Source organism: Sphaerodactylus townsendi, linkage group LG09 (genome assembly GCF_021028975.2).
Source record: "Sphaerodactylus townsendi isolate TG3544 linkage group LG09, MPM_Stown_v2.3, whole genome shotgun sequence".
NCBI lineage: Eukaryota > Metazoa > Chordata > Lepidosauria > Squamata > Sphaerodactylidae > Sphaerodactylus > Sphaerodactylus townsendi.
The window spans coordinates 26,764,430-26,791,533 of NC_059433.1; the positions used below are offsets into that span (position 1 = coordinate 26,764,430).

The 27,104-nt window shown below is 42.2% G+C and overlaps 1 protein-coding gene across 3 annotated transcripts in view; it reads left to right on the top strand.

Moving 5' to 3' along the window:
* Positions 1-27,104, top strand: part of CDKAL1 (CDK5 regulatory subunit associated protein 1 like 1) — a 354,507-nt gene that overhangs the window by 45,310 nt on the left and 282,093 nt on the right. For all 3 annotated transcript variants that reach the window (XR_007245481.1, XM_048508020.1, XM_048508022.1), the window contains one exon: positions 18,876-18,960. Coding sequence is in view for 2 of the 3 variants with exons in the window: in XM_048508020.1 (XP_048363977.1) it covers positions 18,876-18,960 (85 nt within the window). In the remaining variant the exon portion in view is untranslated. The remainder of the gene's footprint in view (positions 1-18,875; positions 18,961-27,104) is intronic.

The following is a 27,104-nucleotide window of genomic DNA, read 5'->3' on the forward strand; positions in this document are numbered from 1 at the left end:
ATAGCTCCAGCTTTCAGCCCTTTATTTCAAAATGGTAATTTCTTAACATAAAAACCATTGATGTAAGTAATGATATAGTTGGAATGGGAAGAGTCTCAGAATTGTAGTTTGCAGTTTTTACAACCAATGGTGAAACAAGTCTAGAGAAAAAAAATTACTTGTATCATATATTGGTTCTGTGGCATTATAATGACAAAGTTACAGTTAATAGTAGTTTTAATTTTGCTTAATAGATGTATTAATCATTTGAAATCGTTTATAAATTAGCTTTTGAACATTTTTGTGTGCAGATTGCTAAATGACCTTTTCCAGTTAGTTCAGCTGGAATGGCATTTCTAATTGCATGAAATAATTAGTCCATATGGGTAAAAAGTCTGTTTTGAAGTGGATATCCGGCAAATGCTTAATTGTCTTGCCTGTACTACAAAATAACTCCCTGTGACAAGGTGAATATAGCGCTGCAGAATTCTGCACCTGTTCCAACCCCATAATAATCAGATCACATCAACAGTGCGCTCTGAATCTGTAGGAATTTATTTCATTAAAATTTGTCTTGGGACAACTAACTCCAATGATCCATTCCCAAAGGTTCTTAGGGACTTGGCTGTGTGGTCAAATGCTGTAGCGTTAATAATGTCAGATCTGGGTTTACTCTTTTTTGTAAATAAAGCATCAAACAATGTTCTGCTTGTAGACAGTTTGCATTTGCACCAAGGATAATTGGATTCTGCAGCCTGCCTGTCTTGACCGAACTGGCATGGAAATGTAATCATTTTGTATGATTCGACCCATAATTGTTGTTTCTTTCAGTTCTATTTTTGCCAGTCATTTAGATGGGCTAGGAGCTCTTAAGGACAGCAAACCCTTCCCCCAATCAGTCAGATACTCATCTGGTCTCTGAACTTTCAGCTGGTGTTACCAGTCTTCCTTTTTAAGCAGGTCTTTTGAAAAGAAAAGCTGAAATCTGTGTCTAATATCTTAATCGTTTTTCTGTGTGTTCTTCAGATCCTTGGGTTACATGTAGCTCTGTCTAAATTGTAAACAGTTCTTTTGTTCTGTACAACCATTATATTAATGAAGTGTAGAGAAGGGGCTGTTCTTGTGACCTGAAAGTTTGGTACTTGTTATTGAAGCCACAGCAGAAACTTTGAAGAACAGTAGTTGTATTGGGAAGAACAGTAATCAAATGACTGAGAAGAGCACAGCGGGGTTCCCTTGGTACCTTTCTTGCTCTTCACTGCTACTGGGAAGAGCTAGGAGACACAGGGTCTCCATCTGCTTGTGGAAAGGAAAATCTTGCCCACTGGGACCTAAGCATCTCGTTCCTACTACTACATCTGTGTGGGGCAATGGTCATGTCCCTCTTGGTCATGAGGAAGAGTAACAGTCGGAACAAGAGAACGGAGGATAGTATATCATCCCCCCCTTTTCTTGGAATTCATTTTTTAAAAATCTGACTGTATTGATCATATCCCATTTTTTCCTTATTGTATACTGCCTTTGAGGCCTCTTGTCAAACAGAAAGGCAATGTACCATATTTACTCGCATATAAGTTGACTTTTTCAGCACATTTTTTGTGCTGAAAAAGCCCTCCTCGACTTATACGTGAGCCACCTGCAGCTGCCGCCCATCATCCCCCTTGCTCACTCAGTCATCTTTTTCTTTCCCTGCAGACTCTGCAGGCTTGGTTTCAGGGAAGCTGCCGCTGTGGGCAGCCTGTCTCTATCTTTCTTAAAAGTGCATGGTTTTGCATGTAAACTAAGAAATGCAGGGAGACCCCACTGTTCACTGAACAGTCTCAGGGTAAGTATTGCAGGCATAAATGGCCACAGAACAAGAAAATACTTATAAAAATAAAACTGATCCAGAAAAGCACACATCCACCAAAACTCAGATAATGCAGCAGAGAAAAGAACAGAATGACTAGCAGTTTAAAAACCACTAAACATAAAGCAAGTAAAAACATAAAATTGGCATGTGATTTAGCAAGCAGAATATCACTGGGAATCTACTTGGTGGAATTACAAGAATGAAAACCAGGTTGAAAATAAACTACCAGTTAATAAAAACAAGACTCCAAAGAACTACACAGAGTCAATTAGAGAAGGAAAGTGCAAGGAAAGGCTTTTTGGAAAAGGAGAAAACCAGGGGTGCATATGGGGTCAAATGTCCTCAGGCTGCGGCCATTTAGTCACATGGGGGTGGAAAATTGCCCCCCACACCACTCCCCACCCCCGGGTCCATACACTGACTTCAAGACCTGGTGCAAAAAAAAAGTTGTTTGGTTGTGGTGAGGAAGGGCCACTCATACAGGGGGGCAGAGCGGAAAACTCAGATTTTGCACCAGTCTACATTTTTCCTATATATGCCTCTGGACCAGGGGTAGGGAACCTGCGGCTCTCCAGATGTTCAGGAACTACAATTCCCATCAGCCCCTACCAGCATGGCCAATTGGCCATGCTGACGAAACTGATGGGGTCTGGACCCTGGTATCTGGAAAACGCAGATCTACTCTGGACAAAACATAGAAAGCACATAACAGCAGCAAATGAATAATTATTGCAGCCTAGTTTATTTTACTTAAAATATTTACCGTATATACTCGTGTATAAGTCGACCCGTGTATAAGTAGAAGCACCTAATTTTACCACCAAAAACTGGGAAAACTTATTGACTCATGTATAAGTCTATGGTGGTAACTCCAAAGTAGGTGGGGGCAGGGAAGAGCCAGGGTGCCCACTCCCTACCAAATCGCCGCCTCCTGGATCCCCACAGCAGACCCAGCCCTTGGCTGCTCTGGCATTTTCTTGCTTGCAAACAAGGAAACGCCAGACAGAGCATTCACCTGCTTTTTGGGTTTCCTTGCTTGCAAGCTTAAGCAATCTTTGGAGCATTGCCCTTCTGATTCCTCCAAGCCTAACCGCCGTTTTGCTTGTCCCCTGCTTCCAATATCTTCAACCTCCTTTTCAGGAGGTTGCTTACCGCCTTTTTTTTTTGGGGGGGGGGGGGATCAGTGTTTTAAAAAAAACAAGCCCTGTTGATCCCATGAGAATGTTAGCTGAGGAGTGGGTAGAACTACTTCTGTGTGGGCAGGGGAAAGTGGAGAAGTACAAGGAAAACTGACTCAGGTCTACTTCACTTTACCTGCAGGGAAAAAGTTTCACTTCTCCCACTTTTGGAAACAGCAAGGATTATCTGATCTGTAGCACAGTGAGTTTGGGAGGGGGAAAACATGAGCACAACTGAGCATTGGACTCAAAAGGCATATACATACATGCATAAGTCGCCATTGTCTATGTCAAGTAATCTTTTCTTCTCTGTTGGAGTTCTTCACAGTTCTGTGCTGGGTCTTTCTCTGTTTTTTTTTAATACATTGCCATTTTTTATGCTGATGATTTGACTGTTCCCTTCATCTCAGTTGCTGTTTATGGACTGAATCCAGAGCACCTCCAGCAGAACTCTGCTGACCAAACAGCATTTTCCCACTTCCTCCTGCTACCTTCTAAACCCCATCCAATGCTGTTGGGAGATGTAGGGCTGTCAAATAATGTGTATGAGGGGCATGGGGATCTGCAGTAAGGTTGCTAGTGGGAGGATCAGGGGACAGAGAAATGCAGTAATGGCAATTCCATGATTCTTTTTCTGTCTGAGGCTACTGAAATGTGTTCTGATTGCAGGAGCTGAATTGAAACTCTTGGAATGTCACCCCATAATTTTTCTTGTTCTGTCAGTCATCACCTTTCCCTTCTTGCTTCTATGTCTAACTTTGCTACTCATTTTCTTTCCTCTTCATCTTGATTTGTTTGTAGTTGGTCCTTTGCAACTTCCTTATTGGATTCAGCTTATGCCTTTTCTTGTTTCCAAAATCCGTCCATGCTTTGGTTTCCTTATCAATATTTCTTTTTCTCTTAATTTTACCCTTTGTTTACCTTCTGCTTTGTTGAGGTGTTTTGGCTGATCCCCTCCCCACGGGATGCCGCTTGAATGTCCGGACGGGACGCCGGCAAGAGTGAAAAGACGTACTTGATGCCTCCTCCACCATCTCCTGCGCTTTGCAAAAGGAAAGGAGCCACCATGCAACAAGCTCAGGGTGGGGTGTCCTTTGAAGAGGTGGCCGTGCATTTCACCAAGGAGGAATGGACCCTGCTGCGGCCAGCCCAAAGGGCGCTGTACAAGGAAGTGATGCTGGAGAACTTTTGGAATGTGTCTTCTCTGGGTCTTTACAATGACGTCAACCACTAAGGTGTTTTCAAAGCTTTTCAGTTGCTACTACTGTTCTCCTTCTCTGTTCTCTTTTCTGAGAGGACGACTTTACTCTCAGGTAACAAGAGGTTTTTAGTAGGATTTCTGCACTCTGCCTCGGACAATCTGAGCCCAGAAAGGTTTATGAGTAGGATTTTTTACCTTCTATTGAGTTAGGAGCTCCTCACTTGGGCTCCTCCCCCAAGATGGCGCCGACGAGGGCTGCCTCGGTGGAATGCTCTCAAATGGCTTCTACATTTTCTACTATTTCCTGCAATTTACAACGAATTTCATACTCCAGAGACCATCTGCTAAGAATTAGGGAACGTTTCCTTAAGGAGTGGCTCTCTGCAACTTTACCCCTATCTGTCTTTACAACCACGGAGGAAATTTCAGCACAGGAGGCAGCCATTTCCTGGCAACAACAGATCTTTACAACCATGGAGGAAATTTCAGCACAGGAGGCAGCCATTTCCCGGCAACAACAGATCAGCAAAAAACAATCTACAGGCGGCCAGAGAGCGAAGAGGTAAAAGTGCGGGAATTTTAAAATAGACTAAGGAATAAGGGAATTAAAAAAACCCCGCTCCCTTCAATCTTTCTTACCAATTTATGCTCACTAGCCAACAAGATAGATGAAATACTTCTTTTAAACAGATGCAATTCTGATTTTTACAACGCATCTGCCCTATGCTTTACTGAAACCTGGCTAAATGAGAGCATTGATGATAATAGCTTGTAATGCATGGGGTTTTCAGATATTTCGTTCAGACAGGATTGCAGAATTATCAGGGAAGAAAAAAAAGGAGGATTATGTATATACATCAGCAAAAGCTGGTGTCAAGACATAACAATAATTCAAAAATTCTGTGATGAAAATTTAGGAGTCATTACTTATTAATTGCAAACCCTTTTATTCCCCTCGAGAGATAAATTCAGTTCTGTTTTTTTTTTTGTTTATATTCATCCACAAGCATCTGTAAAGGCATTAAGAACTCTAACCGATCAGATTATGGAGGCTGAAGCCAAATACCCTGATTCACTGAAAAGGTTATTATTTTGGGAGAGATTTAAACAAAGCAAACTTAAAGGAAGACCTACCAAAATACTTTCAGCATGTCAACTGTCCCACCAGAGGCAAGAATATCTTAGACCACTGCTATACAACACTGAAAGATGCTTATCGGTGTTTACCGCGAGCGGCTGTAGGCCAGTCTGATCGTTGCATGAGTTCACCTTGTACCTGCTTACAAATAAAGATTTAAAGCCACAAAACCAATAACTTAATCAGTGAGAACTTGGACTGAAGAGGGCACAGAAGTTAAAGCTGCAGGCTTACCTTGACTGTACAGACTGGAATATTTTTAAAGACACCTCTGCAAGATTTGGATGATGAACTCACAGATACTGTAACATCATATGTCAGCTTCTGTGAAGATCTTTGTATACCAACCAGGAACTTAGCGTATATATAAGGCAACGGTTTTACAGCTAAGCTTCAGCAGTTACGTCGTTTCCAAAGAAGAGGCCTGCAGAAGAGATTGATAGAATGCTGTACAATCAGGCCAGAAATGTATTAATACCAAAGTCAGAGCAGCAAGAAACTACTCTGGCTTCAAAATCAGTTTTCTTAAGCGGAACAGCAGGCATGTGGAAAACTCACTCAAAAATATCCGCGATTTACAGCAAGCCAGCCACCTTCCCGAAGCTGAAGGAAATCAAGCAATTGGCAGGCGACCTGAGCGTGTTCTACAGCAGGTTTGAAAACAATCTACAATCACCTCTCTCCACAACCTCTATCTCAGATGCACCAACAATAGCCAAACTTCCTATAACTGAACCCGGCTTCATTGGGTTTACAACCCCTGGTGATCTCCAGAAAAGGAAGTGCAAGATCTATTTCACAGACAGAAGCCTGGAAAAGCACCGGGGCCCAGACAAGATAACGCCTTCTTGCCTAAAAGTCTTAGTGCTGTCCAATTGGCCCCCATCTTCACCCAAATCTTTAACAAATCACTAGAGATGTGCTATGTTTCCTTCCTGCTTCCAGCGGCTCCGCACTATAGTGCCCAGTGCCGAAGAAGCCTTCCATCAAAGGAACTTAACGACTACAGACCAGTTGCTCTATCTGTAGTTATGAAAACTTTAGAGCTAGTGATGTACCATTTGAAAACCATCACGGATCCACTGTTGGACCCCTTGCGAGATTTGCATACCGAGCAAATAGATAAACCAGATGATGCTGTTAATATGGCTTTTGCACTATATCCCTACAGCATCTTGAATCGCATCAAAGACCTATGCAAAGTTACTCTTTGTTGACTTTTAGTTCAGCATTCAATACTATCCAGACCCCGGACATTCTTTCTAACCAAAATAAATCAGCTAGCAGTACCTGAGCATATTTGTAAGTGGATCACAAAGCTTCCTAACAGATAGGAAACAGCAGGTGAAGTTAGGAAAAAATTACATCAGACACCTGTAAAATGAGCACAGGGCCCCAAGGCACAATGTACTTTCACGCTTCTCTTCTCTCTGTATGCCAATGACTGCATCTCCGATAGTCCATCTGTTAAAATGCACAGAAATTTGCAGATGATACAACGATGATTGGTCTCATTCGAGACAACGATGAAACATACAGGCGGGAGGTTGAACAACTAGCCTCGTGGTGCCACTGGAACAATCTAGAACTGAACACACTTAAAACCGTGAGAAATGGTGGTAGATTTCGGGAGAAACCCTCATCCATCCTACCTCCTCTCACAATACTAGAGCAACACAGTATCAACAGTAGAGACCTTTAAATTTCTAGGCTCCATCATATCTCGCTGACCTAAAATGGACACCTAATATCCAAAAATGTCATTAAAAAAGCACAACAAAGAATGTTCTTTCTGCGCCAACTCAGGAAGCTCAAACTGCCCAAGGAGCTGCTGATACAGTTCTACAGAGGAATCGTTGAGTCTGTCATCTGCACCTCTATAACTGTGTGGTTTGGTTCTGCAACCCAACAAGATCGACACAGACTTCAGAGAATAATCAGAACTGCAGAAAAAACATTGCTGCTAACCTGCCTTCCATTGAGGACCTGTATGCACGGGTCAAGGAGCTGTAACAATATGTTACTGACCCCTATCCCTGGACATAACATGTTTCAACTCTTACCCTCTAAACGTCGCTACAGAGCACTGCACACCAAGACAGCTAGACATAAGAACGGTTTTGTCCCGAATGCGATCACTCTGTTAAACAAATAATTCCCTAAATAATGTCAAACTAATTTATTATATATTTATTATATATTTACTGCAATACTTTTTTCATCATACTTATTACCCATCTCCTCCCAATTATGACTGTATGACTATAGCCTGTGCTGACATTTCATTTTATTTTATGATTTTACATTTTATGTTTTTATTACTATTGATTGTTTCCTGATTGCTTACTAGACCTATATGACAATCATTAAGTGCTGTACCTTATGATTCTTGACAAATGTATTTTCTTTTATGTACACTGAGAGCATATGCACCGGAGACAAATTCCTTGTGTGTCCAATCACACTTGGCCAATAAAGATTCTATTCTATTCTATTCTATTCTATTCTGACCCTCAGATTACTACTTCTTTGCTTTTATCCTTTTTTTCTTCTTTGCCTTTTCTCATTGCCCCTCCCTGTCTGTACCCACATCTTTATCCATGTAACACTTAAATATTGTCTGAAAGCTTTGCTGTTTAGTTGTCTCTGCCTCTTTTATTGTTGTCCCTGCCTCTTTTATTTTCACAACAACCTTGTGTGGTAGGTTAAGCTGAGTGTGAAAATGGCCCAAGCTGCCCCCTGCAAGCTTCTGGAGCAAAATGGGGACTGAAATCTGAGTCTTCCAGATCTTAATCTGACACTTAATCCACTACATGGCATTGCCTCTACCCTTCTTATTTTGTGTCCTTTCCTTCATTTTTTCCAGGTGTTGCCTTTTTTTGGATTGTAGGTTTGCAAGTAGGGAGTATTACTTATGTATGTGTACATGCATGCTGCCTAGCTGTTAGGTGCTTTCTAAATGATAATTTAATAGTTATTCTTATTCTGCCTTACCGTCAGAAGACAGTTATCTGGAGAGAAATAGCTGGCCATTACCAGTCAAATAGTCTGTGAAATACTATGCCAGATGTTCCGTTGTCAATGTGCTGAGAGACTTTTCCAAGTTTTGTAAAACCAGTCCCTTTGGAAATAGAAGCTCAACTACAATTGGGTGGTCTTTTCTCATATGTGTGTGTTACGTGCTGACAAATCGCTTCTGACTTTATGGTGACCTTATGAATTAATGACACCAAAACGCTCTATCTTTAACAGCCTCGCTCAGATCTCCCAAACAGAAAGCTGCGGCTTTCTTTAAGGAGACAATCTATCTTAAGTTGGGTTTTTTTCTCTTACAAAGCTAGCGTATGACACGAGAGACTTGCACCTGTGCACATTCTTATTTAGCAACCATTTTTAAACTTGCTTTAAACTTCTCAGTAGCAAGACATGACTGTGTGGGCGAGAGGTACTATTTCTTCTTGTCTGTCAATGCAATACAATAAGACTATGGAATGTTCATGCATCATACCCAGTATGTCACTCCAGTAAACGAATGAATAAAAATAGTGTAATGAGTCATCATGAAAAACCTTTAGATTTCTCAGTAGAGTTGCTGCAGTTATGGCTCAGAGCATATGTGACAGTCATGCCTTATACTCTGGAAGAATCAGCATCCCTTAGACTCCAGAGCATGCCAGATATCTGCTCACCAAAATGGGCGATCTGGCAGGCAGTTCTTAGTTTTTGCCTCTTAGTTTTTGCTGTCTCCACCTCACTTTGGATTTCTGTTTGTCTTTCATGCCTCCTAAGGACACAAACCTAGGGACTTGACTCTGCAACAAGACTTGGCTAGCCTTGGCTGTTCAGGTTAGGGAGTCCATCCCTACAATTTAAAAAGGTGATCTGAAACCAGAACATTTCAGTCTACAGGGACCACCCTAACCCTGCTCACAAGTTACAGGGACACAGGTACAATCCATGTACAGCATCCACTAGATTGTTCTTTATACAGTGCGTAATTCTAATGTTACTGTCATTACATATACAGCTCAATGTATGATACAAATCCCACATTTGTCCAGGTACTGGTCCCCAGTGCATGTATTCACAGTAACATGTGAACAGGGCTCCTGTGCCTGATGTGAGAGTAACAGTCCTTCAACAAAGAATCTCAAAGGAAGACTGCAGTATGAAAGTGCCCAAGAGACTTAAAAAAAATTTTGCTGCCACCTTCTCCCTTGAGTTGAACTGAAACTTAAGATAGTAACCGTTATAGTGAAATAAGAATCCTAGCACAACCTGTCACTTCTCCTCCAATGCAGGTAAGAACTAGCTTAGTATGAATAATGAATTATTTCTATCTTTTCTGATCATGTTTGAATTATACATGTTTATATTTTAGGGACTCTGTCTCCCCCCCACCCCCCCCCACCCCCAAAAGCCATACTCTTTTCCCTCTCCAAATCTTCTATATAACATGAATGCAAAGTTAGGATTCAGGCATACAATATGAATTGAGTAATCCTCAGAAAGAAAACATTGTTAGTCCCGGGTCCCTTTCAAACTGCTCTAATATTCTGGTTGAACAGCGGGCTGCTAATGGACTTTTTGTGTGAATTCAGGCGCAACTGGTTTGACTCCCTGTTGATGGTATAGTGCACAGAGAACATGCAGTTTCTCGCTCCATAGGAAATTGTGTGAGCACCCTTCTTTTCTATTGATACTGGGATGGATCCAGCAATCCTACAAGTAGTCTTGGACTTTTGGAAATGGCTGTTCCTCCAGTGGAAGGAAATGTGAGATATAAATATTTTAATAAATAAACTTTGAGCTGGTAGTGGTAGGTTAGGGGCTGTATATCCATAGTGACCAGATGTCCCGCTTTTGGCGGGACAGTCCCGCTTTTAAGCAATTTGTCCCGCGGGGTTTTTAAAATTTTCTGATTTTTGGAAGGCTGCCACACTGCCTTCTGGGGCGCTCCCCTTTTGCCTCCCTGTCACGGGAGCGCCCCAAAAGGCAGTGCGGCAGCCTCCCGCATTGCTGCACTGCCTTCTGGGGCGCTCTTTTTTCCCTGGGACGCCCTGTCACAGGATGGGAAACCAGGGAGCGCCCCAAAAGGCAGTGTGCTCCTGTGGCTGCGGGCGCGTGCGCATGCGTCCCGCTTTAAAAAGGTGAAAATCTGGTCACCTTATGTATATCCATATGCATAAGAGGCTGCATCTGACCTCTTTTCCTACTGGTGTGTTAGGGCGGGAGCTTTAAAAAGGCGCAACATGGGTTTGCTCTTCTGCATTGAGGAGGGAAATAGAGCAAGGTTGAGAAGAAAACTGCTAGTGTTTGACCCAATAGTATTGTCTTAGCAGACCAGGTGCTCGGGAGCAGCAGAAGGCCATTGCTTTCACATCCTGCATGTGAGCTCCCAAAGGCATCTGGTGGGCCACTGCGAGTAGCAGAGTACTTGACTAGATGGACTCTGGTCTGACCAGCAGGCTAGTTCTTATTTTCTTAATATTAAACCCCCCCAGTTCTTAAAGAAATGCTCAACAAATTGGTGGTGGAAACTCAGACATAAGTAGCTGTAGATGTTCACCTGAAAAAAACAACATTTTTGCCTACGTTCCTATGAAACCTGAGCAGCAAACAGCAAACGTGGAAATTGCCTGATGTTCTTTGCTTGACAGTGTTCACTTCTCTGTCTGGTTTTGAATGAATGTAATTTGTGTCACAGAAAATTCCATTAAAATGTTGTTTAAGATTTAAGAAAATAAAATACTTAGTCCTTGATCGGTAGGAGAAAGGTGGCTGATATAAAAAGATCGTAGAATTAATTCCTTGAACAAATGCTGAGATGCCTGTAAATATTGCACAGGAAGAGCTTTGCATGGGCTGTTTTGTTATCTGCTCATTTTTTGTGCTCCGCAACACCTGGCATCCATTGTAAGACTCATAAGTTCTCTCTTTGAAAAGAAGAGGAAATACTTGGGAGCAAAGACATTGGAATATGTGAGACTCCAGTGGATCACCCAGGACCAAATGGTAACCCTGTCTGTCTGAGAGCCGCTCTATGTAACTGTTCTGTTTTCCTGATAGTTCACCAGCAGGGTTCACTGTAAGCTTTCAAACCCTCTTGTTATAAAACTGTACTGTTTCCTAGAGCTGCAGGTTCACATATTCCTACCTTGTAAAGCCTGGAGTTTTGGTACTGGCATGGATCTTTCAATGTTCAAGAAGGATGATTTTACAGGAATATTTTAAGAGGTTGTCAGTTGATTACAGTTTTGTTTATGCACAAACTGATAGATAGTTCATAGCAATGAATAGATCAGTTCTTATTCATATTGGAATACCGTGGCAGGGGTTTTGGCACACATCTGAATTGATTCTGCACACCAGAGAGTTTTCTTCCCTCTGCATTTCTAAAAGTGTCAAGAAAACTCTTTTTCGGTTCTTCCCTCTGCTTTACCTGAGGACAGTTGCACCGAAGCGTTTGACAGAAACGTCACATTTACTCCACTCATGGTACTTTGCAAACAAGATCAGACTGGGGGGCAAAATGGCCCTAGAAAAGGACCGTGAACTCCCCATTGCCCTCCCCCGCTGGATGGGAGGAGACAGCAGGTGGGCACTTGTCTCACCCAGTGCTCGGAGTTCCATTGATGGTGGGTCCTGTCTGCCAGGTGAGGGGGTATCAGCTTGCAGTTGTGGGGTGGTTTTCACCCACCACCCACAGAGCCACCCTGCTTGAGGTGAGATTTGCTTGGTGCTATAGTGGTCCTGGCAGGGAGTGACTACCCAGGGATTTTTCTTGGTGGCCTTGAGAGTCAATCCACCCTGGTTGGCATCTGACCCACAGTACATTTTTAAGGCAGCAAAACGTGCCACAATCTTCCTAGAAATAAGGATACTAGTAAGGGCAGCAGGACAGAATGAGAAATTATAGTGTCTTCTTCTCACCCCTTTACTATAACAAAGAAAAGCAGTACAGACTCAAAGGCCTGCAGGCTACCTCCAGTGCACCTCTAAAATGCCAGTTAAGTCTGTGAGATGCCTTCTATTATGCCTCTTAATTTGTGCTCTATGCTCAATGTCCAGTCTCTGTCTCTCTGTGTGCTTAATTTTGTTAAGTATTTTGGACTGCTTCTCTTCCATACTGAGCAGTGGTGATTGATAATGGAGGCAGAACTACTTAAGGGAGGGGGGGTGTAATTGAGAGCTTGTTGGGAGGGGGGATAGATATTAGAAGGCTTTTAGAACCCATGGGGATATCCTTTCTGGTGAACTCATTTTGGAATTTTCTCAAGCAATTCTGTTCACTTAATACGCTAGGTTGGGAGATAACTTTTAAGCACTGTGAAGCTTTTATGTGGCTGCAGGGTTTGAGACCTTCAGCTCTGTATCTCTGAGTTTTCAGAAGACAGATATGGTAACGAAGGGTAAAGTATGAAGGTAATTCTGTGAAAGTCGATAACTAGCTGGCAGCTACAATTTAATAAGTGTTTGGACATCTCTGGCTTAGATAAGTTCCCTGTATTTTAACTCTCCCTGTTTCTCTGTTAAAAGTGATAGATGTAGTTTAAATCCAGACTCCCTGTGGGATTAGATGTCGGGGGAAATATGTGGAAGCAAAGCATTTGAAATCAATATATTGCCTCTGGGCGCAACATAATACAGACAGAATTGACAGAAATGTGTGTTGGGAAGTTGATACGGAACCGGAATATGGTTCAGTTTATAAACTGACCTTGACTCTTGTGAAAACATATGTATGGAAATGAGCGAAACTCGAAAAACTGCAAGTCAGCTTGTGCGCAGAGGTACAAAATAGCTGCGTTGGGGGGAAAGTAAGAATTCTGTAAAGTTTGTAAAGTAAGAATTCTGTTTTTGCAGTGCAACATAAAATGCTTTGTGTGCTCATTATGATGACAGAAGTGCTTGAGGAGGAAATATTAGTGTTCATATTATGCATTTAGGGAGATATGAGTTGTCTCATATTCCTTTTGATGAGCCTGCAATACTCACTGGATAAGTTTTCCTATTGCAGAGTTTTTGACTCTTAACTTTTCAAGGTTTCGGTGTGGTGGTCACTTGAATTGATTTTTGAGTCTGTGATGCTAGTTATTGGTCTTTGATGCCATTATAGGGAAGGCCGTGCTGTACGGCCACATTAAGAATGATGATTGCACAGCCATGTACTGCTGGATGGTTTAAGTAGGGGAGCTGGATGGTCCCCTCAGGCAACTTGTCATGCGTGGGCTTCGGCCTGGTAATGAGGGCTGAGAAGGAGGGTAGTCTGGGTGTGTAAATGACCCATCAGCCAAGAAGGCTGATGCTTAGTGGCTTCTGGAAGCAAAGGTCAGTGATCCTCTGGATAGAAATGACATTGTAGCTGTGCTGATGGAGGAAAGAAGAATTCTGCCCTTTCCATCTCTTCACTGGAGCACGTCAAGCCACACGCCAATTACTTCCCATCACCTAAGGCAGGGGTAGGGAACCTGCGGCTCTCCAGATGTTCAGGAACTACAATTCCCATCAGCCTCTGTCAGCATGGCCAATTGGCCATGCTGGTAGGGGCTGATAGGTGTAATTCCCTGAGCTGTGAAAACATGAGTTCTGACTAAGGAGATCAGCACCTAGGCGGGACTGCAGGAGAGGAAGGGAACGTGGGGAAGATCCACAATCCTTGTGTGTGAGTGGATAGCTGGATGTAACCCAGTGCATGAAAAGCAAGCTGTCTTTCTGCCAGCCTTCACTGATAGCTGCAGTTTCCCTGGTGATGTTTCAGAGGTGAGGAGAGGACACAGTCATTGTGTGGTTCCCTGGTATCAATTTAGGACAGTGGTGGCGAACCTTTGGCACTCCAGATGTTATGGACTGCAATTCCCATCAGCCCCTTCCAGCATGGCCAATTGGCCATGCTGGGAAGAAAACTGACAATCCTGCCCCTAGATATGAAGTCCTCCTCTCGAGAGGAGAATGGGGAACAGGCTGAGCTGACACGGCTCTCCTCACAAATTCAGGACTTTGCTGCCTAAAATGGCTTTTACTGCTAGCATAATCCCTAGAGGTTTGAGGGAAGAGTGGGTGCTCAGTGCTCACCAGAGCTCGGTTTTGGGGTTTGAAGGAGCAAACGTTCATTGTTGGGTCCCTTTATTTTTCCTTTAGTAATGAAACTGTCGTTTTAACAGAAACTACTGTTTGTATCCTCTTGCTTTCTAATTTCTGCTTCAAGCACCACAGAGAAAAGTGCTTGAGCTGTGCATGTGCTTCATAATTGGGCAACCTGTTGAGCTCAGTGATGGTACATGTACGATTGCAAAATTGGCTATCTCTGTCCTGTGAGTTTTCATTGTAGCAATAAAAATATGATGATGAAATCATATAGGATCGGGTATGGAGTATGCCTACTGTCCAAGGGGAAAAGAGCTGACACCAGACATCCTTGAAATTGAATTGCCATGACACAGGGTAAAGGATAGCATTAAAATATTTTTGTTTTACCTTGTCTGTTGACTCCAAACTCATTTTTTTGGCTTCTGGGCCATTTACAATGTGGAACATCATAGGCAACATCAAAATGTTCTACTGATCCTGTTTCTGTCAAGACTGAACCAAAATGGGATTATTTTCATTAGGCCTCCGTATCAACAGAAGTGACTTAAATGGTATTTGTATTTTAACAGAGTGGTGTGGCTGTTCTTTGTGGATTTTTAGATAATTTGTATGCTGCCTCTCCAGAGTCCTACTTGAGATAGTTCACAAAGTGAAAACAGTACAATAAAATAATAAAAAATAATACATTATGAACAATAAAGCAACAACAAGAGAAGAGTTTGGGTTTGTATCCCGCCTTTTTCTCCTATAAGGAGACTTAAGGCGGCTTACAAACTCCTTTCCCTTTCTTCCTCAGATGTATTGTGAGGTAGGTGGGGCTGAGAAGGTTCTGATAGAACTGTGGCTAGCTCAAGATCATCCTGCAGGCTTCATGTGGAGAAGTGGGGAAGCAAATCCAGTTCACTGGATAAGAGTCATGTGGAGGATTGGGGGAATCAAAGCCTGCTTTCCAGATTAGAGTCCACCACTCTTAACCACACATTTGGCTCACAACAATCCTCTTTTGGAACAGTCTCCAGGCTAGAAGCTGGCACATCTTACCAAGGCATGCCTCTGAAGATGCCAGCCATAGATATGGGTGAAATGTTAGGACCATGGCCACACAGCCCAGAAAACCCAGAACAGCCAAACACTTCAAAAGTCTACAAGCCCATCCCCTTATTAAAGCATGGCCCCAAGCTGTTCCATTCCACTTCAGTCCTGTTCCTGGTGAATGCCCTCTTATACATTTCTGTTTGGCACATTCTCTCACAGGTGTCAAACTCAGGCCCTCCAGGTGTTCATGGACTACAATTCCCATCAGCCCATGCCAGCAGGGCCAATTCGCCATGCTAGCAGGGGCTGCTGGGAATTGATGGGAAAAGAGCTGGGTGAAGAAAGAAGCAACATTCAAAAAACCTAAGGATGGAGAGGTAGACGTTTTCTAAAGAGGATCATCAGATTAAGTGTTGATAAAGTGAGGAGTTTGAATTAAGAAACTTGATGGCAATAGAGGATGCTCCCGTGTTTTAGAAAGCCATGGCTTTATTGGTTTTGTCAGCGTCAGGAAGCTCAAAATTCTCTAACTGCAGTCAGGATCTTGTAATCTCATATATAAGTTCCTGCCTGTCTTGCTCTCATGTGACTGTGGGCCTTTTGAGGATGCACCTCAGCAATGTGCAACGTAAGGGCAGAGCATGTGCCTAGCTCCTTGTGATAGGGCCCTGTTTGTTTCTGTTCCACGTTCCAGTTCTTTGAAACCCGTTTGTACTGTCTGTTTTGCTTTAACTTCAACCAAGTTCAACAATTATCTGTCTTTTCCCACCCAGATGATAAGCTAAGGCTGTGGTATTTGAGGATACTCAGACTAGTATCTAAAGGAGCAGTGAAATAAACAGAATTGCTCGCTGAGGGAAAAAGGAGCAGAGATGCAAACAGAGATGTTAGCTACAGTGCCTAAGTGTAAATATTTTGGTCCTTTCTGTGGTTATCTACATTGATGATTCAGTTGGGGATGTTTTTTTCTAAAACCAAGTTCTCCAGTTTCTGTTGCATAATACTGGTAGTTTGTCCTTATGGAACCTCTTGTTGTGTTTCGGTTGTTCAGAAGTTTCCGTGACCTTTTGAATTTCTTTAGACTTGGCAGCATTTTATAAAAGTGTGATGATGATGTGGTTTAAGTGCATTATTTCTTTCTTGGAAAAGACATTCACGTTGCTTTGAGTTATCTTTGTAAGCTAAACAGTGGTGATTTAATATTGTTGTTGGGTTCTTTGTTACCAGCATACACAACTGGGCATATCTCATGATTTCTTAACTGTCAGATACTGGCATACTGCTGTTTGTGGTAGCAGATATATTCAGGGCAGGGTTATAAGGCGGGCAGTTTTGGTTTTTGTCTTTTGAACCACTCTATTTCAGAGATTTGATTTAAATAACCTCTCAAATAGCCTTTAAATAACCTCTCCATCAGGTTTTGAAAGCACTATTTGAAAGCACTATTGCCTACAGCAGTAGGAGGTTAGAGCTCGTGTATTTAATCTGAAGGAACTGGGTTTGATTCCCAGCTCTGCCACCTGAGCTGTGGAGGCTTATCTGGGGAATTCAGATTAGCCTGTGTACTTCCACACACGCCAGCTGGGTGACCTTGGGCTAGTCACAGCTTCTCGGAGCTCCCTCAGCCCCACCCACCTCACAGGCTGTTTGTTGTGAAGGGGGAAGGGCAAAGAGATTGTAAGCCCCTTTGAGTCTCCTGCAGGAGAGAAAGGGGGGATATAAATCCAAATTCTTCTCTTCTTCTTCAATTAGAATATTTGCAATATAGGACTTTCTACAATACAAAGTGCTCTAGCACTTAACCTTCCAGGCTTTCACTATGCAAATTTCTTCCTGCCTATTTGAATTCCCAAAGCATTGCAGAGATGTAGATTTCTCAGTGGGAAAAGAAGAGAGTTATGTGCAAGTTTAGGGCTGCACTGTTTGTCTTCATTTGGATACGGCTCTAGCACTTAAAAAATACTGTGGTAAACATCTTTCTAATTTATATTTCTAATATATATAAAAATAATATACACTCTTACAATTTACTTTATTTTATTATTTATAGTTTGCCTTTTCACTGACCCTGACAGCACATTATGCAGTGTAAGCAGGGGTGGGATTCAAATAATTTAATAACCGGTTCTGGTGGTTGGATTCAAATAATTGTAACAACTGGTTGTTTACAAGCACCATTTTAACAACCGGTTCTGCCAAAGTGGTGCTAACCTGCTGAATCCCACCACTGAGTGTAAGTCAATACAGTCGACAGGATGGGCTAGCCAGTGATCAATGCAGTTGGGTTAGGATTGTAGAAATCAGAGGCAATGCAGGAACAAATCATAAGCAATAACATGATATGCTAAAAGATGTAGCAATTACAACATAGGATAACAGACACTGCAACCGTTATTGCATACTGTTTATAGTGGTATGGCCTATGGATTAAAAACTGGTTGAGAAACAGGAAGCAAAGAGTGGGTGTAAATGGGAAATTCTCACAATGGAGAGATGTAAGGAGTGGTGTCCCCCAAAGATGGTCTGATCCAGCTGGCTTGTTTTTATGTTTTTATGTTCTTATTCCATTATACCATAAACCATGTGGAAAAAAGCTCTTCTAAATAATATGCATAGTCTGTAGAATTCCAGGGGAGTGGGAATCTTGTGGCCTAATAAGTCAGACCATTCCGAGCCACAACAGAGAAGGCCCATGTACAGAGACTTACTGATCTCGCAGAAGGCTCTGCTCAGATGATAGGATAGTCACCAAACACTGTTCGTGTCTTTCATCAGCTCTTGCAGTTGAAAATAGTGAGAAAGTTTTGTCAACAGGATTTTTTTGGCAGGGGGGGCTCTGTACTTTTTTGCTTTGTTATGCAGAGTTACTTTCTATGTCTATATCATAACAAGGCAGGAGAACTATATTTAAGGCAAGGATGACTACATTAAATTTTAGGCTGTATACAAAGTTAAACATGTGGTCTTTTGCCAAGCTTTTACACTTGCCTCAGTTAAACACTGAGTCCAATACCTGAGTTCTGTTAATGCAGCAGCACAAATTAATCCAGGTTAGTTTTCCTCTGCCTAATCAGGATTGCAGACCTGGTTTTAATCTTAGTTTTAGGATCCCAGTGTCGGTTGGTCGGTCGGTCAGTCTGTCGGTCTGTCTGTCTGTCTCTGTCTCTGTCTCTCTGTGTGTGTGTGTGTGTGTGTGTGTGGGTGTGTGTGTGTAAAGACTTGTTGAAATATTCTTTCTGCACTTAAATCTAATTCTTGTAACAATTTTTAAACGAGTGTAAGCATTCCATTAAGGATGGCTACATATTAGTATTTTTTCTGATCACAGTACTCATTCATTTCTCTTTTTATGGGGACTGAAGACGAAATTCTCATTGTTTAATGCATCTTTCTGTTTTCCAGAGAACGCTTCAGAAGCAGATCTGTGGCTACTGAACAGCTGCACTGTAAAGAATCCAGCAGAAGACCACTTCAGAAACTCAATTAAGTAAGTTGCTGTCATTGGGGGAAGAAATCAGATTGCGGTTGTAAAAGGAAAAAAATCTTTATTTAAAGGATGCCCATTGTAGTCCAAAAATAACCTGTTCTGTGCATAACAGGATGAGTTTATTTGGGAAACAAAAAAGACCTATTGATAGTGGTTGCGTGAATTATAGAAAATAATCTGTAGACCGTAAAGTTGATATATCAGATTCTTGTAACCCACTGTCTTGAAGTTCTAATTTCACTTCTTTAAACCTTTGCAGTACTTGACGTACTCCTCCTTCTCCATCAGGTTCAGAGTGGCTTAAAGATTTATTTCCTTTTTGGTCTGTCATTGAGGTAGCTTGTTGGGATAGCCTGATGTGCTTCAGCAACAGAACGGCAATCATACCTTTTTCAGATCATTCCTTTTTAGCTGATGGACAGTGATAGGCTGGCCCCTGCACATGTTAGTTCCAGTCGTTCTCATGCAGTGTTTCCTGGGTTTCTGAGAAATTATTCACAGATGTACAGTTATCCCTTCCACATCGCGATTTTCATCATCATGGTTTTGCTATGTTTCGGGCATTATAAATGGGGGGGGAGGAGCTTTGCGAAAGACAACATGTGAAGGGCATTGGATGACATAGGAAAAGTTTAGAAACTCAGGCTCATTCTGCACAAGCAGAATAATGCACTTTCAAACTGCTTTCAGTGCTCTTTGAAACTGTGCGGAATGGCAAAATCCACTTGCAAACAGTTGTGAAAGTGGTTTGAAAACACATTATTTTGCGTGTGTGGAAGGGGCCTCAGAAATGCATTAAATATGTGTATAGTATTATATAATATTAACATATTTTATATTTTAGTGCCATAAATATACATGATTTCGTTTTTTAAAGTAAAAAGAAAAGAAAAAAATCAGACTTTTTCTCTGGTACAGAGGGCCAAAAATTTTTTATGTGGATTTCCGGTTTGTAGGGGGTGGCGTGCCTAACCCCAGCGATGTGGAAGGGATAACTATTAAACCACCTTTATTTGCCTGGGACCCTAGGGAGCTGCTGCTGGTTGATGTAAGTAATACTGGCCTAGATAGATCAATAGCCTAACCTGCTTTCAGGTCACTTCATGCAAATATGCACCTTTTAAAAAAAGAAGTGGTTTGAAATTTTAAAAACCCTGTTATCATAATCTTTTCCAAGTTGGCTCCTCAGAGAGGAGAAGCAGTTGTGCTGGGGTAGGCCAGTGGAGGGCGCCTTTGCATCACATCTGGGTCTAGGTCCAGCTTGGTATCACCTGTCCTCGGACACTACAGCCATCTCTTGAGGCCTGAGAGGAAAAAGCAGCTGCGAGCCACTCTTGTCTGTCAGACCTGATCCCAGCTCGGTGCGCTCTCTATTCTCAGTTATCAGATGCCATCAGTGAGGCCAGAGGAAATGAACTGCTCAGCCGTCTTACATTATTCCTGAACCCTGACCTTGTTGAGAGCCCATTTCTTCGTGGAATGAGAATGCCCTTTCTTTGTCCCTCTCTAGACATTCGAAGGCTTTCCACAAGAGCGGTGGATCGAATTATAAACTTTGTCACAAAGCCACAGGCTTTCACTTCAGCTGTAGGGGGGAAAAAAAGCCACAATCTGTGGCTTAATGTAAATTAATTGGATAATAGCTATAGGAACACCTATAGATGTCCAAACATTAATTTTGCCTGTTCTGTACTTACCACAGCTGCTACGCAAACTGTTTCTAATGCTGATTTTTAAACTGCAGTGCAACCCAGCATCCTTCTGATAGGGGACTGGTATCAGCAAACAGAATAGGTAGGAGCATGATTCTCATTGTGTATCTAATGTAGCCTTAAATAGATTGCCTTTTTTTTGTAAAGATGAGATTGTTACCCAACAATCACATGGCAGTTTATGCAATCAATTGTTTAGCGTGGCGTGCAGATGGGTATCTATTGGAAGTGAGCATAAGCCATAGTTATAATTCTAGCTAGGCAGCTGGTCCGCTTGGAAGAATAAGACTGTTGTGGAGTGGGGGGCGGGGGGGCGGGAGAGAGGCAGAGCTGGATTGAACTGGTGTGCTGCAGCTAGTAGAGGAACAATTACAAATTCCTCCTCTCCCATGCATTGTGTGCCCATTGTAGGCAGAAGTACCCGCAGCCTGGCAATGAGTTAGCACTTCTCTTGCCAAGAAAAACCTGATTTCCTGAACACCAGCTGTTAATGTGTTGTTAAATATGCTGTGCTGGGCAGCCAGTTATCCTGATCACGAAGCCCTCAGCCTTCTGGCTGTTATAAGTCTTACCCTTTTATCGTTGTGGGTGCGTGCTTTGAAGCAGAGGGGCACTTGCTCAAAACGAATGATCAGCAATATCCCCCACTCACCTGCTTTCTCTGTCCTCCATAGTGTTTCTGAACTTGAATCTGTGTGTGACTGAACCCCTTCTGCCCCCTCAGAACTGCGCAGTCGCCTGGTCATTGACTGTATGCCACAGACTGTACTCTGTTTCTGGGAAAACTAGGATTTATTGTGAGGGTAAATGGAATAAATATTCCTGCGTAAACTCAATACCCAGATTAATTGAAGGGGAAATTTATTCATTCCGTGTTGATAGAAATGATATTTCACTATGTGGAAAAACACTGGTTTCCTCCTCTCCAGAGCTGTAATTCTCCCCCATTGGTCTATCAAGATCAGTATTATCTATTCTGGCCAACGGAATTGTCCAGGGTCTCCAGTAGCGATCTTCCACATCTCCTGTTGCATTATACGTTGTACTGGGAATGTCAGAGATTGAACTTTGGGTTTTCTGCTCTACCAATGAGGCATGACTCCACCCCAGTTTTCCTGACCTGGCTTTCCAACCTACAGACACGCAACAAGAAATCTTGTGACGCCAGGACTATGCGCCAGGAAGTCAAATATCTGAGCCTATATTGGGAGGGGCAATATATATACCAAATAAAAACAAATCCAGAGCTGTTGCTGCAGTGGGTTAAGGCCAGGACTGCAGGAAGTTGACCAGGAGATCTGAGTACAAAAAAATTCATAAGGTACCACAGCAAAAAGCAAGTCTAGGGTGGAATAGTAGAGGAATTCTCTGTGGTGTTTGAGTGACTTAGCCATTCTGTCCTGCTGATTATCTCAGCATGCATACAAAAATAACTGGAAAGTATGACACCCTTACTCCCTATACATGTGCATTAGCATCTGGTCCTTTCAAAAAGTGGGTAGTTCTACAGGGACTCTGCAACCCATTCTCACCGGTCTATAGGACCTTTGATCATATTTTCATATACACTTAACTACAACTCAACTACAACTCAAATTTTCATATACACTCAACTATTTTCATATACACTCAACTACAACTTTCTGTGCCCTTTTTATCAATACACGTGCCAACTCATGTAGCTCATAGTACTCAAGATGCCTCCAGTGATCCAACCATTTGTGGAATGAATGACTCTAACTTTGGTGTTTCAAGCCACTAGTACCCCCTCTTTTCTCATTATCTCTGGTCTACTTTATTATTTTCCATTGTTTATTGTTGTGAGCTGCCTCATGTATATTTATATAGGGAAGCGGGTATAACCATTAATCACAACTTGGAAACCAATTTTGGAAGATCGTAATTAGCCCTCTGAGGATGATTCTGGCTCTTCTGATGAGGTAGACCACACATCAGATTCCTCTTTTGATCATATTAAAGGAGACACAGAGTCAGTATCCCCATCTCCAGTTATACTTGGAACATGTACGGTACAGTGGCTTGGATTTGAAGTATAATTAACACCACTTGTTAACAATTCAGTATCCACCCCAGTAGCCCGTCGAGTACTCTTTTGCAAGTCTTCTTCTTCTTCCATATTCCTTCACTTAGAAAATATATTTAGGATACAGAAAGGAATAGGGTTACAGTTTCTTCTTTAAGTATCTGACACCAACATTTTCATCATGAAGTGTCCCAAATGGTTTCGTTGTAACTTTGAATGGCCAGCTATGCTGCCATACATGCTCTCCTACATCTCTGTTCACATCACCCCTTAGTAGTCTGACATTTCTGTTCCTGGACAGAAGGGATTAAGTAGGAAAGCATCCGCCAAATCCTTGGGGGCACGCCTACATGGGGTATTATCGAGCAGGGAGAACAGAAGTACCAGCACCCTGCTTAGAATTGTAGATAATGTGGAGATCTTCAGTGAAGATAAAGAATGCGGTTGTGTGAATGCATTCTTGACCACTTGAAATCTGTTTGAGATTGCTGGACGTAGATGAATGTGTCCTTTTAATGAACTCTGCAGTAAACATTTCCTCATATGTCTAAAAACCAAATTATATGGAAATATTATGGACAACTTTGTCATTCATATGGATTGAGGTCATGTTGACTGTAACCTCTTATATCCTTTTGCAAAACAAGTGAGCTTTATAGCTAATAATGTAACCAGCAACATCAAAAGGCAAAGTTAGAGTAGATTCTTCCCCTTGATTAGTTGATGTGATAGTAAAGCTCTTCATTTCTTTCATCAAACTTGGCCTTTAAGTTAATAACTGAATAGTTCATAGCAATGCACAATATTAAGAACTGGTAGATATTTCTTGGAGCAGTGCAGCCTTGCTGCTGTGTTAGAAGAACACCAGCATGGTGTAATGGTTAAGAGCAGTGGACTCTTATCCGGAGAACTGAGTTTGATTTCCCACCCCGCCACATAAGTGGCAGAGGCTTATCTGGTGAACCAAATTTGTTTCTCTGCTCCTACACAAGAAACTTGTTGGGTGACCTGGGTGTAGTCACAGTTCTCTCAGAACTCTCTCAGCCCCATCTACCTCTCAAGGTATCTGTTGTGGGGAGAGGAAGGGAATAAAGTTTGTAAGCCACCTTGAGTCTCATTGCGGGAGAGAAAGATGGGTTAGGCTGCCATGGTGGTGAACCTTTGGCACTTTGGAACCATTGGCCATGCTGGCAGGGGCTGATGGGAATTGTAGTCCATAACATCTGGAGCGCCAAAGGTTCGCCACCATGGGGTTAGGGTCTTCTTTCACGGCTGTTTAATATTTGAAGACAGTCTAAAACACAGGTGTCAAACTCGTGCCTCTCCAGATGTTATGGACTACAGTTCCCATCATCTGCTGCCAGCATGATGCTGGCAGGAGATGATGGGAACTGTAGTCCATAACATCTGGAGAGGCACGAGTTTGACACCTATGGTCTAAAAGAATGCGGGAGGGGGATGTTACAGTGGTTTTATTTCAGTTAAGAAACTATGTAGTTGCAGTACAACACTGGCCATTTTATGCTTCTGGCACTTTGCAATAACTTATGCATATAAAAACTTTTTTTAAAAATATGAATCTTATAGATTTATTTTGTAGTGCTTGAAAAGTCAGGTTGTATTGGAGTTGGTTTTGTGGCCATTCTTGTTCAAGGATAAGAATCCTTTTGGCCTGGGTGTCAAAATGTTTCTCTACAGTGTTTGCCTGTAAAGATGTTGATGTGCTAGCAAACCAAAAAGGGGGCAGGTGAAGAGAGAGAGGAGGTGTAATTGGCTAGGCATTAGGGTGAATTCCTGTGGTGCTGCCAATTCCAGAAGCTCTTCTTGATCACTTCCACTGAGAACTGGGCCTCTGTGCTAAGCAGAATGGCCTGATGGTGCTATCGTTCAGTATTTGGGCCAGAGGTTTGCCTATCTGTGTTCAAATTTATGTCACAGGTTTTGAATAAGGTATTACTTCTTCACTTTGGTTCCTCATTATTGCCCAGTTTTAAGTCTAGATTTATTTCCTGTTTTGGTCCCCATTTTGGCTTGTTAACGGCAAACTGGAGGGCAGCTTAAAATGCTGAGTGCTACATGTGGGGTAAAAGAGTACTAAATTTATGTGGAGGTTGAAAAACTGCCTGGACTTGGCTTTGGAAAGTACCTCAATTTCTCTTGATTTATTTTACATACTTGCATAATTTCTCCACATCCACGTTTTATTCTCACAACAATCCTGTGAAGTAGGCTAGACCGAGTGTGTGGCTGACCCAGCCAGCTTCTGTGGCCGAGTGGGAACTGAAACCTGGATTTCTCAGATCCTAGTCCAGCCCTCTAATCATTACACCACAGTAGCTCGATGATGTCCCGTAATAACTCTTAAGTGTTGGCATGTTTGGGCAGCTTATCTTATATTCCTTACAATAGCAAATAAGTGTTGGGTAGGGAATCCATTGAATTCGTGGTAGTGGTAACATTTGATTCAAGAGCTTCCTGATTTGCAGCTTAATCTCTGAGACACTATATCAAACACACTGGATCTTGGCATAATAGTTTAATGTGTTATTTTCTGGAAAGGGAAACAGTCTGTTAAGAGAATTATGCACATTGTTTAATGTTTAACATCTTAAAAACCACCTGAGAGGTTTTTAAGTTCAGGGCCTTTTGAAACTGTGCTGCGTTTTGTTTTAAGGCTATGACAGTATTAATATATAAGGGTGCTGGGTAAAGTTTAAAATGTTTTGTAACCGTAACTGTTGGTTGTTGTAGAAATGCTTGGTGGGGGGTATGGTGATCTTGGAGCCTGTACGTGTATCAACAACCTGGCAGCTGCCTTCAAAGGTTTACATTATTTTTGCACCGGAATGGTTGGTTGCTTTGTCCCCTCATTTCACAAGAGGCCTGCCAGCCTTGAAAATCATCCATGAAAAGCATAAGCATAAGCATAAGCATTTTATTGTCATTGTGCACGCACAACGAAATTTACAGCAGCATTCCTCGATGCACACAATTTCAGACTCATACAATTTCAGACTCATGCAATTTCAGACTCATACATCATCATCCTCCACCCATCCCTACATAGCCCCAAATACATCAATATGAAGCAGCGGAGTTTAGCATAGCCACAGCTCTAGAGTAGAAGCTGTCTCTAAGCCTCTTTGTCCTAGTTCTGAGGGCCCTGTATCGTCTGCCAGATGGTAGCAGTTTAAAAAGAGAGTGTGCTGGATGAGACGGGTCCCTTAGAATATTTTGGGCTTTATTTAGACTTCGGGCATTATAGATTTCTTCCAAGGAGGGGAGAGGGCAGCCGATAATCCTTTGTGCAGTATTGATCACCCTTTGGAGCGCCTTCCTATTCGCAAAAAAAGTTGGGTTAGGCCGTTTGTCCTTGCACAACTTTGGGACCTACAGGGAAACCACAGCAACCCCTGTAAAGCTTCTCTCCCTTATCCTCTGAAACGAGCAGCAGTGGCATAGTGGTTAAGAGCAGGTGCATTCTAATCTGGAGGGACCGGGTTTGATTCCCCACTCTGCCACTTGAGCTATGGAGGCTTATCTGGGGAATTCAGATTAGCCTGTACACTCCCACACACGCCAGCTGGGTGACCTTGGACTAGTCATACCTTTTCGGAGCTCTCTCAGCCCCACCCACCTCACAGGGTGTTTGTTGTGAGGGGGGAAGGAAAAGGAGATTGTAAGCCCCTTTGAGTCTCCTATAGGAGAGAAAAGGGAGAAATAAATCCAAACTCCTCCTCCTCTTCCTCCTCCTCCTTCCTCTCCTCCTCCTTCTCCTCCTCCTCCTCCTCCTCCTCCTTCTTCATCATCACAGTCTGAAGTGCAGAATACTTTAAACAAAAATAGTAATTGGTTCCATCTTACATTAGATATATTACACTAAATTCAAACACTGAAGTAGTCTTCAGTATCTGGGATGGTCAGTTCACTTGTTGTTGAAACTGCTGTGGATACTGGTTGTCCTTTTAACATAGATCTGTGACTGGCAGAAATTTGTGTTTGCTTTTCTACTTTGCCGACGTAAAATCAGTTAGATTCCACTAGCACCTGAGAGACTAACAAGATTTTTTGGAATTCAAGCTTTCAAGAATCAAAGAGCTTTGATGCTCAGAAGTTTATACCCTAAAAATCTTATTGCTCTCTAGGGTGGGATTAGACTTGAATCTAACTGATCAATTACAGAACAACCTGGCTGCTCTTTGAAACTATCTTTGAGTAAAATTAGTGGGCCAATTTTTTACATACAGTGTTTAGCATGTTGAACTAAGACACTGTTTCTGGCAGAATGCTGTTTTCCGGTTTGTTTTTATAAACTTGCATTCATTTCATTTTTTAAAGTAAATTTGTCATTTCTTCAATTCCCCTCTGTCTTACCAAGGACATCCATA